At 33.3% G+C, this 11,717-nt stretch overlaps 2 protein-coding genes across 2 annotated transcripts; both read right to left on the bottom strand.

Moving 5' to 3' along the window:
• Nucleotides 1-233: 233 nt before the first annotated feature.
• LOC105617717 (alpha-aminoadipic semialdehyde synthase, mitochondrial) lies at nucleotides 234-7,904 on the bottom strand. The gene is made up of 9 exons (XM_012199271.1): nucleotides 7,809-7,904; nucleotides 6,962-7,444; nucleotides 5,963-6,188; nucleotides 3,708-4,035; nucleotides 2,378-2,741; nucleotides 1,716-2,038; nucleotides 1,068-1,317; nucleotides 712-975; nucleotides 234-623 (listed from the first exon to the last, which is right to left on the bottom strand). Exons 1-9 carry the CDS (start codon nucleotides 7,902-7,904, stop codon nucleotides 234-236), a joined length of 2,724 nt encoding a protein of 907 aa, XP_012054661.1.
• A 677-nt stretch (nucleotides 7,905-8,581) lies between these two features.
• Nucleotides 8,582-11,447, bottom strand: LOC105617580 (general transcription factor IIF subunit 1). Its single transcript, XM_012199137.1, has 7 exons — nucleotides 11,236-11,447; nucleotides 11,055-11,101; nucleotides 10,596-10,967; nucleotides 10,211-10,530; nucleotides 9,798-10,084; nucleotides 9,292-9,635; nucleotides 8,582-8,795 (listed from the first exon to the last, which is right to left on the bottom strand). Exons 1-7 carry the CDS (start codon nucleotides 11,257-11,259, stop codon nucleotides 8,582-8,584), a joined length of 1,608 nt encoding a protein of 535 aa, XP_012054527.1. The 5' UTR covers nucleotides 11,260-11,447.
• Nucleotides 11,448-11,717: the final 270 nt, after the last annotated feature.

Below are 11,717 nucleotides of genomic sequence, written 5' to 3'. Positions count from 1 at the left end.
TATATATATATATATATATATATATATATATATATATATACATCATTATTAGAAATATTTATATATTTTCTATATAATAATTTAGTTATCTAGACATTTATATTTTTCTTGATTATGATTGCGGTACGAAAATTATTTTGCGCGATAAGAAAATGCAGTCGATAAGTGACAATTTTTAATAAAAACAATTTTACCTTAATTGAACAAGTAATACGGAAAATATCAAAAGAGGGTTACGAACCATCTAGAATCATCTTGACGGCAATAGCTGCAGGATAACCGACAGTACGCGCCATTGCAGAATGTCCAGAAGCGTCTCCATAAAGCACCAAGTTAATTCCTCTGGATTCTCTTCTGTTATCTGGCCAAAGTATACCTACGTTGTGCCTCAATATCACTAGATCGCGCTCGTTTTTTTCAAAAGAGAGTTTTTTCGATAAGTAATGCGTAAGCGTGTCCAGAGGAGTGTTTAATTTCAAGACTAGATCCTCTTCCAGGAGACCTAGTTCTTCGATAGCTTTTACGCGCTCCCATGAGTTCATCCTTTCCGCTAATTTTTGCTTCAAATTTCCGTAGAAGATGTTGTCGTTCGCCAGACCAAGCAAATTACATGCCAACACTCGCTGGAATTTAAGCGATGAGTAATCGAGATCAATATTTTTCTTGTTTTCGAAATATTCTGCGAATACGTGACAAACTGAAAGCACGCACCCACGTGATGTCTGGTCCGTTCGGATGTAAAATTGGATGCGGATTAGGATCGATTAAACCGAGCAGTTGCAGGCCCAGTATGGTATCTGAAAATCCCTTGAACCTGAGCGTACCCCGCAGTACGGTATTCGCGTTTTGCAAACCATAGTAATCCCCGTATGTGGTACTGTCGCGATTGGGATAGCCTTCTAAGGCGAAGCCTGGGAGAAAGTCCAAATCCTGCACGGTAGACATCAAATCACCGCCTCCTGCAATCTCCACTTCCTGCAAAGAAAAATTATTTTTAAATAAATCCTATTTATCTTGATAAAGGATGTGAATCATTCTTTTTAAAGACAAATACTTTAACGGCTCACCTGACCCTCGTGAAGATATTTCGCTGGCGACAAGGTGTTTAACAGGACGCCTCGTGGAGACCAACTGAATTTATATCTCAGAGGATTAGAGGAACACTCCGGTGCGGGCAAACCGCCGCACCACGAGACAAAGGACTCTATCTTTCCACCCGCTTGTCTCACATCATCGAAACACTCAATTGCCAAAAGGTGATCGATGCCCGGATCCAATCCAATTTCATTCAATACGGTGATGCCAGCTTCTTGGGCTCTGTTCCCCAAAAAACAGCGAAATTTTGAGTTATATACATTTTTACTCTAATGTAGATTAACTTTAATCAATTTAGTTTACTTTTTATTTTTTCTATAATTCATAGAATTAGAAAAAATGAAGAGTTAATTGAGCCGAGATTAAAATTAAATTACATTGAAATGGTATTAATCTTTCAAGTAAACATGTCTGATGTACTATGATGATAAATAATGATAAATCTTTCTTTATTAAAATACCATTTTTTTATTTTCACCACGATTCTAATCACAAAAAAAAAACAACAAATTATATTATAGATTACATTCATTAATTTTAGAAATCGTAAGATTTTATTAGAATTCATTGTATGTCGAATGAAACGGTGTATGAGAATAAGTAAACTCGTTGATACTTACTCTTCGTGCAATGCTTTGACGTCATTATTCATATAGCTTGCTGTTACTAGGTGATTTTTGGTTTCTATACAAGCTTTGGCGATAACATGATGCAGCGAGTACGGCAGAAGAGAGACGACTACGTTCGCCGATTTTATTACGTCGTGCAACGTATCAGAACGATCCAGGACGTTCAGAAAGACTGGCTCCACACCTGGGAATCGATTGGCCAACGCATCAGCCTCGTCCTTCAATTGTGACGCCACTATCAGCCTTATGTTCTTATCCCTGTGCAAATACTCGACCAAGGGTGCGGAGACGTATCCAGCACCGAGAACGACCACCTGTTGGCACGTTGACATAGACAAACAAAAAATTTTGATACCGTAATATCGTACATTTTAGCATTATAGCCTTAAATCTTACTAGATACTTATTAGATTCTGACTATTAGATTCATTCTAAATCGTCATTAAATATTTTTGCTTTATTTTACAATCAATATATGCTCATGCACACATTTGTAGATTTAAAAATTATCCTTATTCACAATTTTCTTTCTTTACAATAAATTTTACACTTTGACAAATATAATCCAAATTTTTCATTACGTTTCGGATTGTTATTTAATTTGAAAGATACTAAATACAATAAGGATGCGAACACGAAAGGGAACATTTTACCGTTTTGCTCTGTTGTTCTCTGTTATCAGCTTTATGCCTACTGCGTTGATTCAGTTGTCTGAGTTCTTGGATGTATTCGAAATTAGGCGTCAATTCCCCGTTGGACGCGATAATGGCATCATGCACGGCAGGGCTGAAGTTGTGCTCATTCAGTGGCTTTTTCGCGTCCGACTGTATGATGTCCAAAGCATACGGATATAAAAGATTGCCGAAGAAATCCGTTGCTTCTTTCGGCAATTGCGTGGGCATATTGTCAATCGAACAAACGAGCACACCGGGGCCTTTGAAAGACTTCGTGTCCTTGTTCCGGTCGGCGTCATACAGACAAAATGGTGTATCGATTGTCGTACATTCGTTCATGAATCTTAGATAAAAGAAAAATTAATAATTATATAATAGTAATAATCTGGTGTGTTAAACAAGATAAATTAAAAAGTACAATCCATGTAATATAATTATTTATAATAATTAATTTAAAACATTTAGAAAAAAATGTTTTCAACTTGTCCATGCTTTGATATTATCATAAATTATTATTACACAATTATAAATAATCATAATATTTAAAAATTATACGAGGAATCTGCAACTATTAATTAATAATGCTAAATTATATTATACATATAATAATAATTATGTGTAATTTTAACTCGTACAATACTTTGTCATAGAATTTTATAGTCTTCGGAAATCATTATATTTTTCTTAATATTCCAAAGTATATATAAAGTACAAAAGTGATAATATCACATTATGATAATATCACAGGACAGGATAATATCATCATGACCTTATTTGTCACTTCTCAACAAACGAGAATTAAAACGAGAATTAAAATGGATTGAAATTTTTTTCTATCCGAATGCGTATTTTAAAAAGCGAATACTTTTTTTGGATTTAATTGGATTCAATTGGATTCAATTAGATTCAATTGGATGCAATTGGATCAATTGGATTGAAAAACTTCATTTCCTATTCAAAATTTTGAATTGAACAGTATTCACAATATGTGTTGTGCACAGAAAAAGCTAATATTATTTTTAGATTGAAAGGTATAGAGATATGCTGCATGCAATTCCTATAAATGAATAAAAATGCATTCAGGATTAAAAAGCATTCATTTTAACATTCAATGAATCAATATTTCTGAAAATCTGAATCCATTTCAAATCATTTCAATCCGTTCTCGTTTGCTGGGTTATAAGTTTATTTTTAAGTGACAAATGACGTCATGATAAGATTCTATAATATCATTATGACTTAATATTGTGTCTCTTATATCTGGGTTCGCTCTCTGACGAATCTCCCTAATAAACACGAGTACACATACTCGATGCTGCCACCCGGATCCGCGGATATGTCGCAAATACCGAGCATCCTGTGTGGCAATGCGGGCGCGCCGACACTTATCGGTAGCCATGGTGTATTAGCGGGTCTGAGAAGATATTTTGCGTCCGGTATCGTCAACAACTTCGGCGAATCTACCGCCCAATATATACCGTTGATAATCACCGAGGCGTACGATGCTATCTTTTTGCTGAACGTGGAGATGTACAATTCTGGATGCTGGTCGTACTCCTCAGGATCAAAACCGCCGCCCTCCTTCCTCTCCAGGTGATGCCTGCGCCGCACTTCGCAGCCGTATATTTTCGTCGTATCTGGAACGATTTGAAGAAAATACAAATACTGAGCATTGATAAGATAATATTGCCGTGATAAATATCTTTGTTTACTTTATATGACGATGATAAATTCCATGAGCCTTATGCAAAGAGTTTTATCATTAAAAAAATAGTAAAGAGTAATAAATACAATGATGTAAAAATGACGCAGGGATTAAGACACGCCTCCCTATCACAAAGCTATTAAGATTATAATATCGTATGGGAGATACAAAATTTATTTTTTATTTTTTATTGCATTGGACCATTTTATTGCATTAGAACATTCTTTCTCTCAAATATTAAAATATATCCAGATAGCACAATAACTCAATAACTGATCTATTAAAAAGTATTCATCTTTTTAAATTGTTTATGAATTAATCTGTTTGAAATAAACTCAAGATTTCTTTCAAAATAGATTAAAAACTATAATGCCTTAGTAATAAATCACGATACCCACAAATCTTTTGCATCTCTGAAAAAAATATCTATGAAAGCCTCAAAAGTATTAATTAAAAAATATATTTATATGCATATTTGTATATGTTATCTTTAATAAAAGTAATATTTAATTTGCAAAATCAAAATACGATTTATTGTTATATAAAATTAAGAAATAAAAAAGATTAGGAAAAAAATACTTTTTAAATCTAAAACAAATTTATGACTGGTGAATTAAATTTTTTGAGAATCCTTTCAGAAATACTTTTAGAAATGGAACAAAATACGAATTCATTTCATAAGTTAGGAATAAAAAAAGAATTTTTTTCCGAATTTCTCTTCATTGTATCTAAATATCTATTTCACTTTAATGTGCAAAGAGTTTAATTATTAAAAAAAAAAAAGTTTAATTAAAAACTAATCTGATTTTAAAACTAGTCGGTTTTTAAATTTTTTTACAATATTAATAAAAAACTGTTTTATCAAAAGTATATTGTGCGAAATTTTACAAAAACCATTCAATATGTATAACAAATCATTTTATTCAAAACTGTCGGAGCTATCTGTTTTTTTATAACAACACAGAATATATTTGATATCTTAGTTTCACTTTAAAAGATATTTTCATCAGAAGAACTGGAGTTCATCAGTTTTTGCATCATGTTTCTTTCAATTATATTTAAAAATTATATACAATAATTATAACTATTTTATTTATTTTAAATGTCAATGTAATTTAAATGACAATAATAATATTACAGCCGCTGTAATATTTTGCAGTTTAAAGATTGCTTAAAAATCGCGAAGCAGCAGGACAAAAAGAGATAATTTTCGAATCAAAATTCGCGCAAATGATGATTACGATGTTTGTGAGAGGTTCGATGATTAAAAGCGATATTCAAGAGTCCAAGCAGAAACATAACTCATAATATCGAAATAATTCCAACATTATTATGAATAATTTTTCAATCAATGCTTCATTTTAATGTTATCATTTTGACGTTATCAAGACTTCCCAGCAAACGAGAATAGATTGAAATGAATTGAAATAGATTCAGATTTTCAGAAATATTGATTCATGAATGTTAAAATAAATGCTTTTCAATCCTGAATGCATTTTTATTCATTTATAGGAATTACATGGAGCATATCTCTATACCTTTCAATCTAAAAATAATTAGCAAAAACTTTTTCTGTGCACACATAACACATTGTGCACACAAACACATTGAATACTGTTCAATTCAAAATTTTGAATACGAAATGCAGTTTTTCGATCTAATTACATCCAATTGATCTAATTGAACTCAATTGGATCCAATTAAATCCAAAAAAAATATTCGCTCTTTTAAATATGCATTCGGATAAAAAAAAATTTCAATCCATTTTAATCCATTCTCGTTTGCTGGGTTGTTCTACTTAGATAAAACGTTCCACGAATTGCGAAACGCGAACAATGACTTTGTGAATTGCAACATACCGCCGTGTTCGGCGACTTTCCGTAACATTTCTGGCGGCACGTATTCATGAGGCAGCTCTTGGAAGACCTCCTGGCCACCCTGGCTAACATTACCGCTGCCCGTGAAGACAAAGGTCAATGGGCCGATTGACTTCGGCATGGCGCCCAGAGCGATTTCATATCCTGCACCGCGAATCGCTTGACGTGCCATGGCTGAATCTCGATAATTATGCGCCGGTCCGATATGCTAATCAAACGATTATTGGAATCAATTTATTGATATCGCATCTTCATATTTTCTAAAAGATCTTATTGATTCGCACTTATATATGTGTATCTTGATAATTGCTTATTATAATACACACCTATATTATTATTATAATTATTTTTTTCTACTACTTTTTTCTACTGAAGGACAAGTACGGAATAAATAAATTTTGATTAGATAGTACCTCTTAATGATCTGATATCATAAAGTAATACTTATCTAGATTTTGATGAAATTTTACAAAAAGATAACAGCAATAGGTCATTCTAAATTTGCATACATAGCTTACTGTTCTCGAGCATAGAGTATAGAGGGGAGTCGTGATTTTTCTTATCTTAACACGAGAGCATAAAGGATGCAAAATGCATTGTTATCTTCTAAAATACAAATAATAAATAAAATTTGAGCAGTAAAACTGTAATGTAATCTTACAGTTTTTAAAAAATATCTTCTTTATAATAAAATAATATATTATAATATTATTATATTATTATGTTATATAATACATTATAATAATTATGTTTTATTTTTGTGAGTGAGCGAAATAAAGATTTTATTCTCACTCTTATTTCAATATCTTTATAAATGAAACTTAAGAATATACTTATACTTGATATAAACTTAATATAAATATTTATATCAATTCAATATTTAAATGAACGAATTTAATGGAAATGTCAATGTTTAGTTCATTGGAAAGCTCTTCCAACATAAATCAAATATTTATAATTGTTTCTAAAGTATAAACGCACCATGAATGGAGTATGGTGACCCAAGGCTAGCAGTCTAAGACCTAAACCGTGGAGTATATTCACCATACCAGCGACTCCGGCATATTTGCCGAAAGCTACCACCCTCTGGCCATTTGCATCCGTGAGCTTTTCGTAGTCCAGGAGACGTATGTTTTTCTCTAGGATCGCATCTAAGAGAGGCATATTACTCTCTTGAGCTTTAATAGTATGCGAGAAAAAACAGTATGTCTTATTGGGTATCAGTTGATCCACGGGTACTTGCTTGACGCCGAATATAACGGAAGCTGAGCTGATATCTTCTTGTAACAGGGCGCCGGCCGCCTGGTAAACTTGGGCGGGATACGCCCTTCGGTTGCTGGGTTGCACAATCACCTTCACACCTGATCTGACGAGGCGACGAACATTCGCCGGGGCTAACGGTGCTCTCCTCTCCCATACTGACTGATCTTCCCGTCTTATAGCTATTATCTTACCCTTAAGATTCTAAAAAGATTTGATGCAAAAGAACGCTCAGCTAATCAGCATATTTTATTTACAGTACGATAGTTCGTTTAAAAAATCTGTCTTTCTTATTGATTTTTTTTTCAGATAAATTATTTTATTCGAACTATTGAGTGTTTAATACAAGCTAGAAGTAACGGAAAAAAAGAGCAAATTTTTTTTTATTCAAAGCTCGATTTCGAATTTAGAAATTAAGAAAAATTTAGTTTTTCGGACGAATTTTTGATTTTTTCCCTAATGTCTATCCCGAGAATTAGCGATGTCCGATGTCGGCACAATTGATTAAACGAATCGTCACTGAAATGCCACGTGAAAGGCATTATTTTAAACGTAACTAAATGCTTACACTTATACATCTGACGTTATGAGTGAGAGCAGGAGTTGCAGTAGTCAACAGATGACGTGAATTACGTCCAGCCTTTATTAATCTTAACATCCGCATCACCTTGGTCAATGTTGAAATTTAGCGCTGTATAAAGATCACCGTTGCCAGGAAGAAGTTCCAATTCACCAGTTGAAACTAATTTACAACGATTGTGACTGAAGTAATGCGAATCTTGTTTGTGTTTTCAAACTGTTTAAATTGTGTATTAAGTCGCGTCAACAATATACTGCTAAATCTATGCACTATACTTAATCACACGTATGTACGTGTACTGTTTGGGTCAATGAAGAAGTCAGAAAGTATTACAAAATCGTCGATAAACTCGGAGCTATGCTCTTATCGGCATCATATGACCCTCTGATCACCGTACTGGTTGTACCATTAAAAGAAGTTTATAGAAAAATCCTCGGAAAAATCCGTTTTTCTTCACGCGTATGTTTATCGCTGCCGGCTTGATAATGATGACACACACGCACCAAGAATAAATACACAATCATAAACAATAAACTTGTCAATCAACTCGTGGGATGTTATTCGCTACTCGATATTCGCTTCAACTTGAAGAGATCATGGAAAGTTGAAATGGAAGGATATTTTCTAATATAGTAAAATTATATGTATGTACAATGTATATGTATTTCTACCTGTAAAGTTATATTACAGAGAACGATATTATGTAACTGAACAAACATGTGTAATCTCGAGCAACTCGAGACGGCATATGCGCACTGACATCAGTTGGATTGCGCTTTGATTGATAAATACATTTTGTTCTTGATAGTTTGCTTGGTGGGATTTATCTTTTTCAATATTTGAGTCATAATGTTGACAAGTTGCTCGGATGTGAGACCAGTTTTCTTGGATTTGAATTTTTGCAGCAACTCGGTTGTTGTCATAGGCTTGCGCATTAAATATCGCCTCACTGCATCCTCCGTGATTCCCGATTCGCTGAAAAATATAAAATATTAAAATTATAATAATCGTAATAAAAGTATAATTAATATTCTTGACCTCCACGGATGCTTTCTATATAAAGATTATCGCGAGTTTCCTCCGTATCTAGATTCATTCTTGGAATGCCAACGTTTCGCCAAAAAACACCCTAACAATTTAAAGAGATAATGGCTACAACATAAATAAAATATGGAAAACTATTCTCCTTAAGAGTGACTGATTTCCCCTACCTCTTCCCCCCATCCCCATCCACAATTCTCTTTTCTTCCATCATTCCAAACAAGTAGCGTAATATATAAAAAAGGAACGATCGGAGGAACAGCTCGGTATTAGGCTGTTCCTCGCTCTGAGTGGACTGCAAGGTTCATGAAACGTTGGCATTCTAAGAATGGATCTAGACAAGGAGGAAACCCGCAAAACGTATAATCTTTATAAAAGTATAATTGTTGCACGCTTATATCGTTTAAAATAAAAATAAAGAGAGCTGTACCTCGTTCCCGGTATATATGATGTTACTGGAACTAGATTGAAATTATCGAGTTTTAATTTTTTCGCTTGCGATAAGTCTGGAGAACCAGATTGCTTTCTCTTAAAAGAATCTGAGACACCGGACGCTGAAGGTGTCGGTGTTGCAGATCTCGAGCTGTGTGCACTGTTAGGCTTCTTATTATCCTTTTCTTTTAACGCTGTATCAGAATCTGATTCCGAATCACTGGAGAAATCGCTGGAAGAATCCTTTCCTGACACTGATTTCTTCTGATCCTTTTTCTTGGCTTTTTTCTTTTTCTTTTTATCTTTCTTCTTATCCATTTCTTTAGAAAGTTTGTCTTTATCCTAAAACACAAAATATATTAGAAATATAAAACAAAATAGTAAAGGTACATAATAACATCGATAAATGCTATTGCATTGATTAATGAAATAATTTATCATTTAAAGAATGGAAAATGCAACATGGATATTGTCAATAAATGCTATAACAATATGTTACATTACTTTATCATCTTTTTCTTTTCCTTCCTCGTCTTCATCCTTATCTATTTCTCCATCTTTTTTATCTGTCTGTTCCTCCTCATCTTCGTCTTCGTCGGACACGAGCAACTTTCTCAAAGCATCTTCTTCTGCCACAGACTTAACTTCCTTCTGTGGTTCTGATTCTGATTCAGAAACAGAAGAATCAGAAATATAATCACATTCTCTTCCTTCCTCATCGCCGTCATCACTTTCCTCAAATGCTTCATCATCTGAGACATTTTTCTTCTTTTTCTTCTTTTCCAATTGAACTGGAACATTTAATTAAATTATATATTACATTTATCTATATACATATAATACATAATTAATATATATTTTCATTATATGAAACTAAATATCTACCATATAATTAAAGATATAATTTCTTTTATTACTTTTGTCTTTCTTTTTCTTTTTTCCATCATCCTCATCTTCAGATCCTTTCTTATTCTCATCTTCATCGCTGCCTGATTCATCATCATCAGTCATCCATTCGTCCAATTCTGATATTTGCAGTTCTTTCTCCTTTTTACCGGGTCTCTTGCCTTTACCACCTTCTACTAGTTCCTCTTCATCTCCACCATCTTCATCATTTCTCAATCTCTTTCGTAACATTAATGAGAAATAATTAATTACTTTGTTCCTACGACTGAATTCCTGCTCTGCCTCTTCGGCACTGAGGGACTTGTATCTCTGGATTGGTTGAAAGTTATACCTACGAAAATTTTGACTTTTGAGTATTCACCAACAAATATATGCAATCAACAATATAAAGCCTACCATTCATGTAAAGGAAAGGCTTCTATAGCACCATCAGCAGCATGCGTAAAGACGTAATATGCAGCATTTTCACTGATTCCTCCTTCCCGAATACCTTTGAATTTCTTTCCAGTTTTTCCTCCTGATTTTAAAATCCATGGTTGATCCTCCGGTTTATATTTCCTACTGGTAATGCCATATTTCTTTCTTCTAGCTTCTTCTCTAGCATCACGTCCAAATTCAGATCCAGCACCAAACTTTGGCATTTCTTCTTCGATACCCTTGTACTCTTTCATATTGTTCTCCCGTTCCATTTTTACTTGGGACCATTTCGAAAAATCTACATTCAGTGTTGCATTGAATCTCATGACATTATGCTTCTTCTTGCTATTTCTAAAAAAATCCGTAAATAAAATCAAAATATTATTTTATCATAATGATTTAAATGTAAAAATACAAGTAGATATTAACAATACTAACTTTGGTACTCTAATACTAAATTCCTGCACGGATGGTGCAACTGAGGACTAAAAAGAATAATATATATATAATATCACTGTAAAAATGAAATAATTATTCTAAAATAATACGTTTTTCTTTCAAACAGTACAATTATAGTAACATAATTTACTTCACTGTTGCAGCTATCTATTAAACTTACCTTTGAAACTGCATTTGAATTCATTATTGTAATTTAATAAAAACTTTATGATTTAACACTGCATTTATGATTTAAACGAACGTATTTCTGATTTCTATAATTAACCCCAACATTAACCCTAACAAAATCTACAAACATCTGCTCGCAAATAATAAAATAATTACTGTGTTCCAAATTTACTGCCAATCAGTGTTGCCAACTCATTGAGAGCACTACAAAAAAAGAAAGAATCAGCTGTTTCTCCAGGAAGAAAGATTAAGGAGACTCAGTTTTGCTGCGATTAATCTTCTTTCCTGATAATCCTGACGAAAATTAATCGCAGAAAAAAATCGCCTTTTTACAGGGTTCTTCTTAGATTAGCTTTCGTCTCCGAAAATAGAAGGAAGTCGATATGGTCAGCTTTTATGACGTTAAGTTACGTTTAACATTCATAACACTTCCTATGATCTTCCTGTTGCGCAGGCGACAGCATTACCAAGTTC

Source organism: Atta cephalotes, assembly GCF_000143395.1.
Source record: "Atta cephalotes unplaced genomic scaffold scaffold00013, whole genome shotgun sequence".
In the NCBI taxonomy this organism is placed as follows: domain Eukaryota; kingdom Metazoa; phylum Arthropoda; class Insecta; order Hymenoptera; family Formicidae; genus Atta; species Atta cephalotes.
This window is presented reverse-complemented; position numbering and strand designations above follow the sequence as displayed.

Excerpts from the sequence above, each read along its gene's own strand:
- LOC105617717 (XM_012199271.1), bottom strand. The coding sequence starts at position 7,904 with ATGCGGATGTTAAGATTAATAAAGGCTGGACGTAATTCACGTCATCTG. Across the intron at positions 2,039-2,377 it reads GAGAACAACAGAGCAAAACG|GTGGTCGTTCTCGGTGCTGG; the intron begins GTAAAATGTTCC and ends ACGTGCCAACAG. Across the intron at positions 976-1,067 it reads AATATCTTCACGAGGGTCAG|GAAGTGGAGATTGCAGGAGG; the intron begins GTGAGCCGTTAA and ends TTTTCTTTGCAG.
- LOC105617580 (XM_012199137.1), bottom strand. The coding sequence starts at position 11,259 with ATGAATTCAAATGCAGTTTCAAAG. Across the intron at positions 9,636-9,797 it reads GAAAAGAAAAAGATGATAAA|GATAAAGACAAACTTTCTAA; the intron begins GTAATGTAACAT and ends TTTGTGTTTTAG. Across the intron at positions 8,796-9,291 it reads TCATATATACCGGGAACGAG|CGAATCGGGAATCACGGAGG; the intron begins GTACAGCTCTCT and ends TATATTTTTCAG.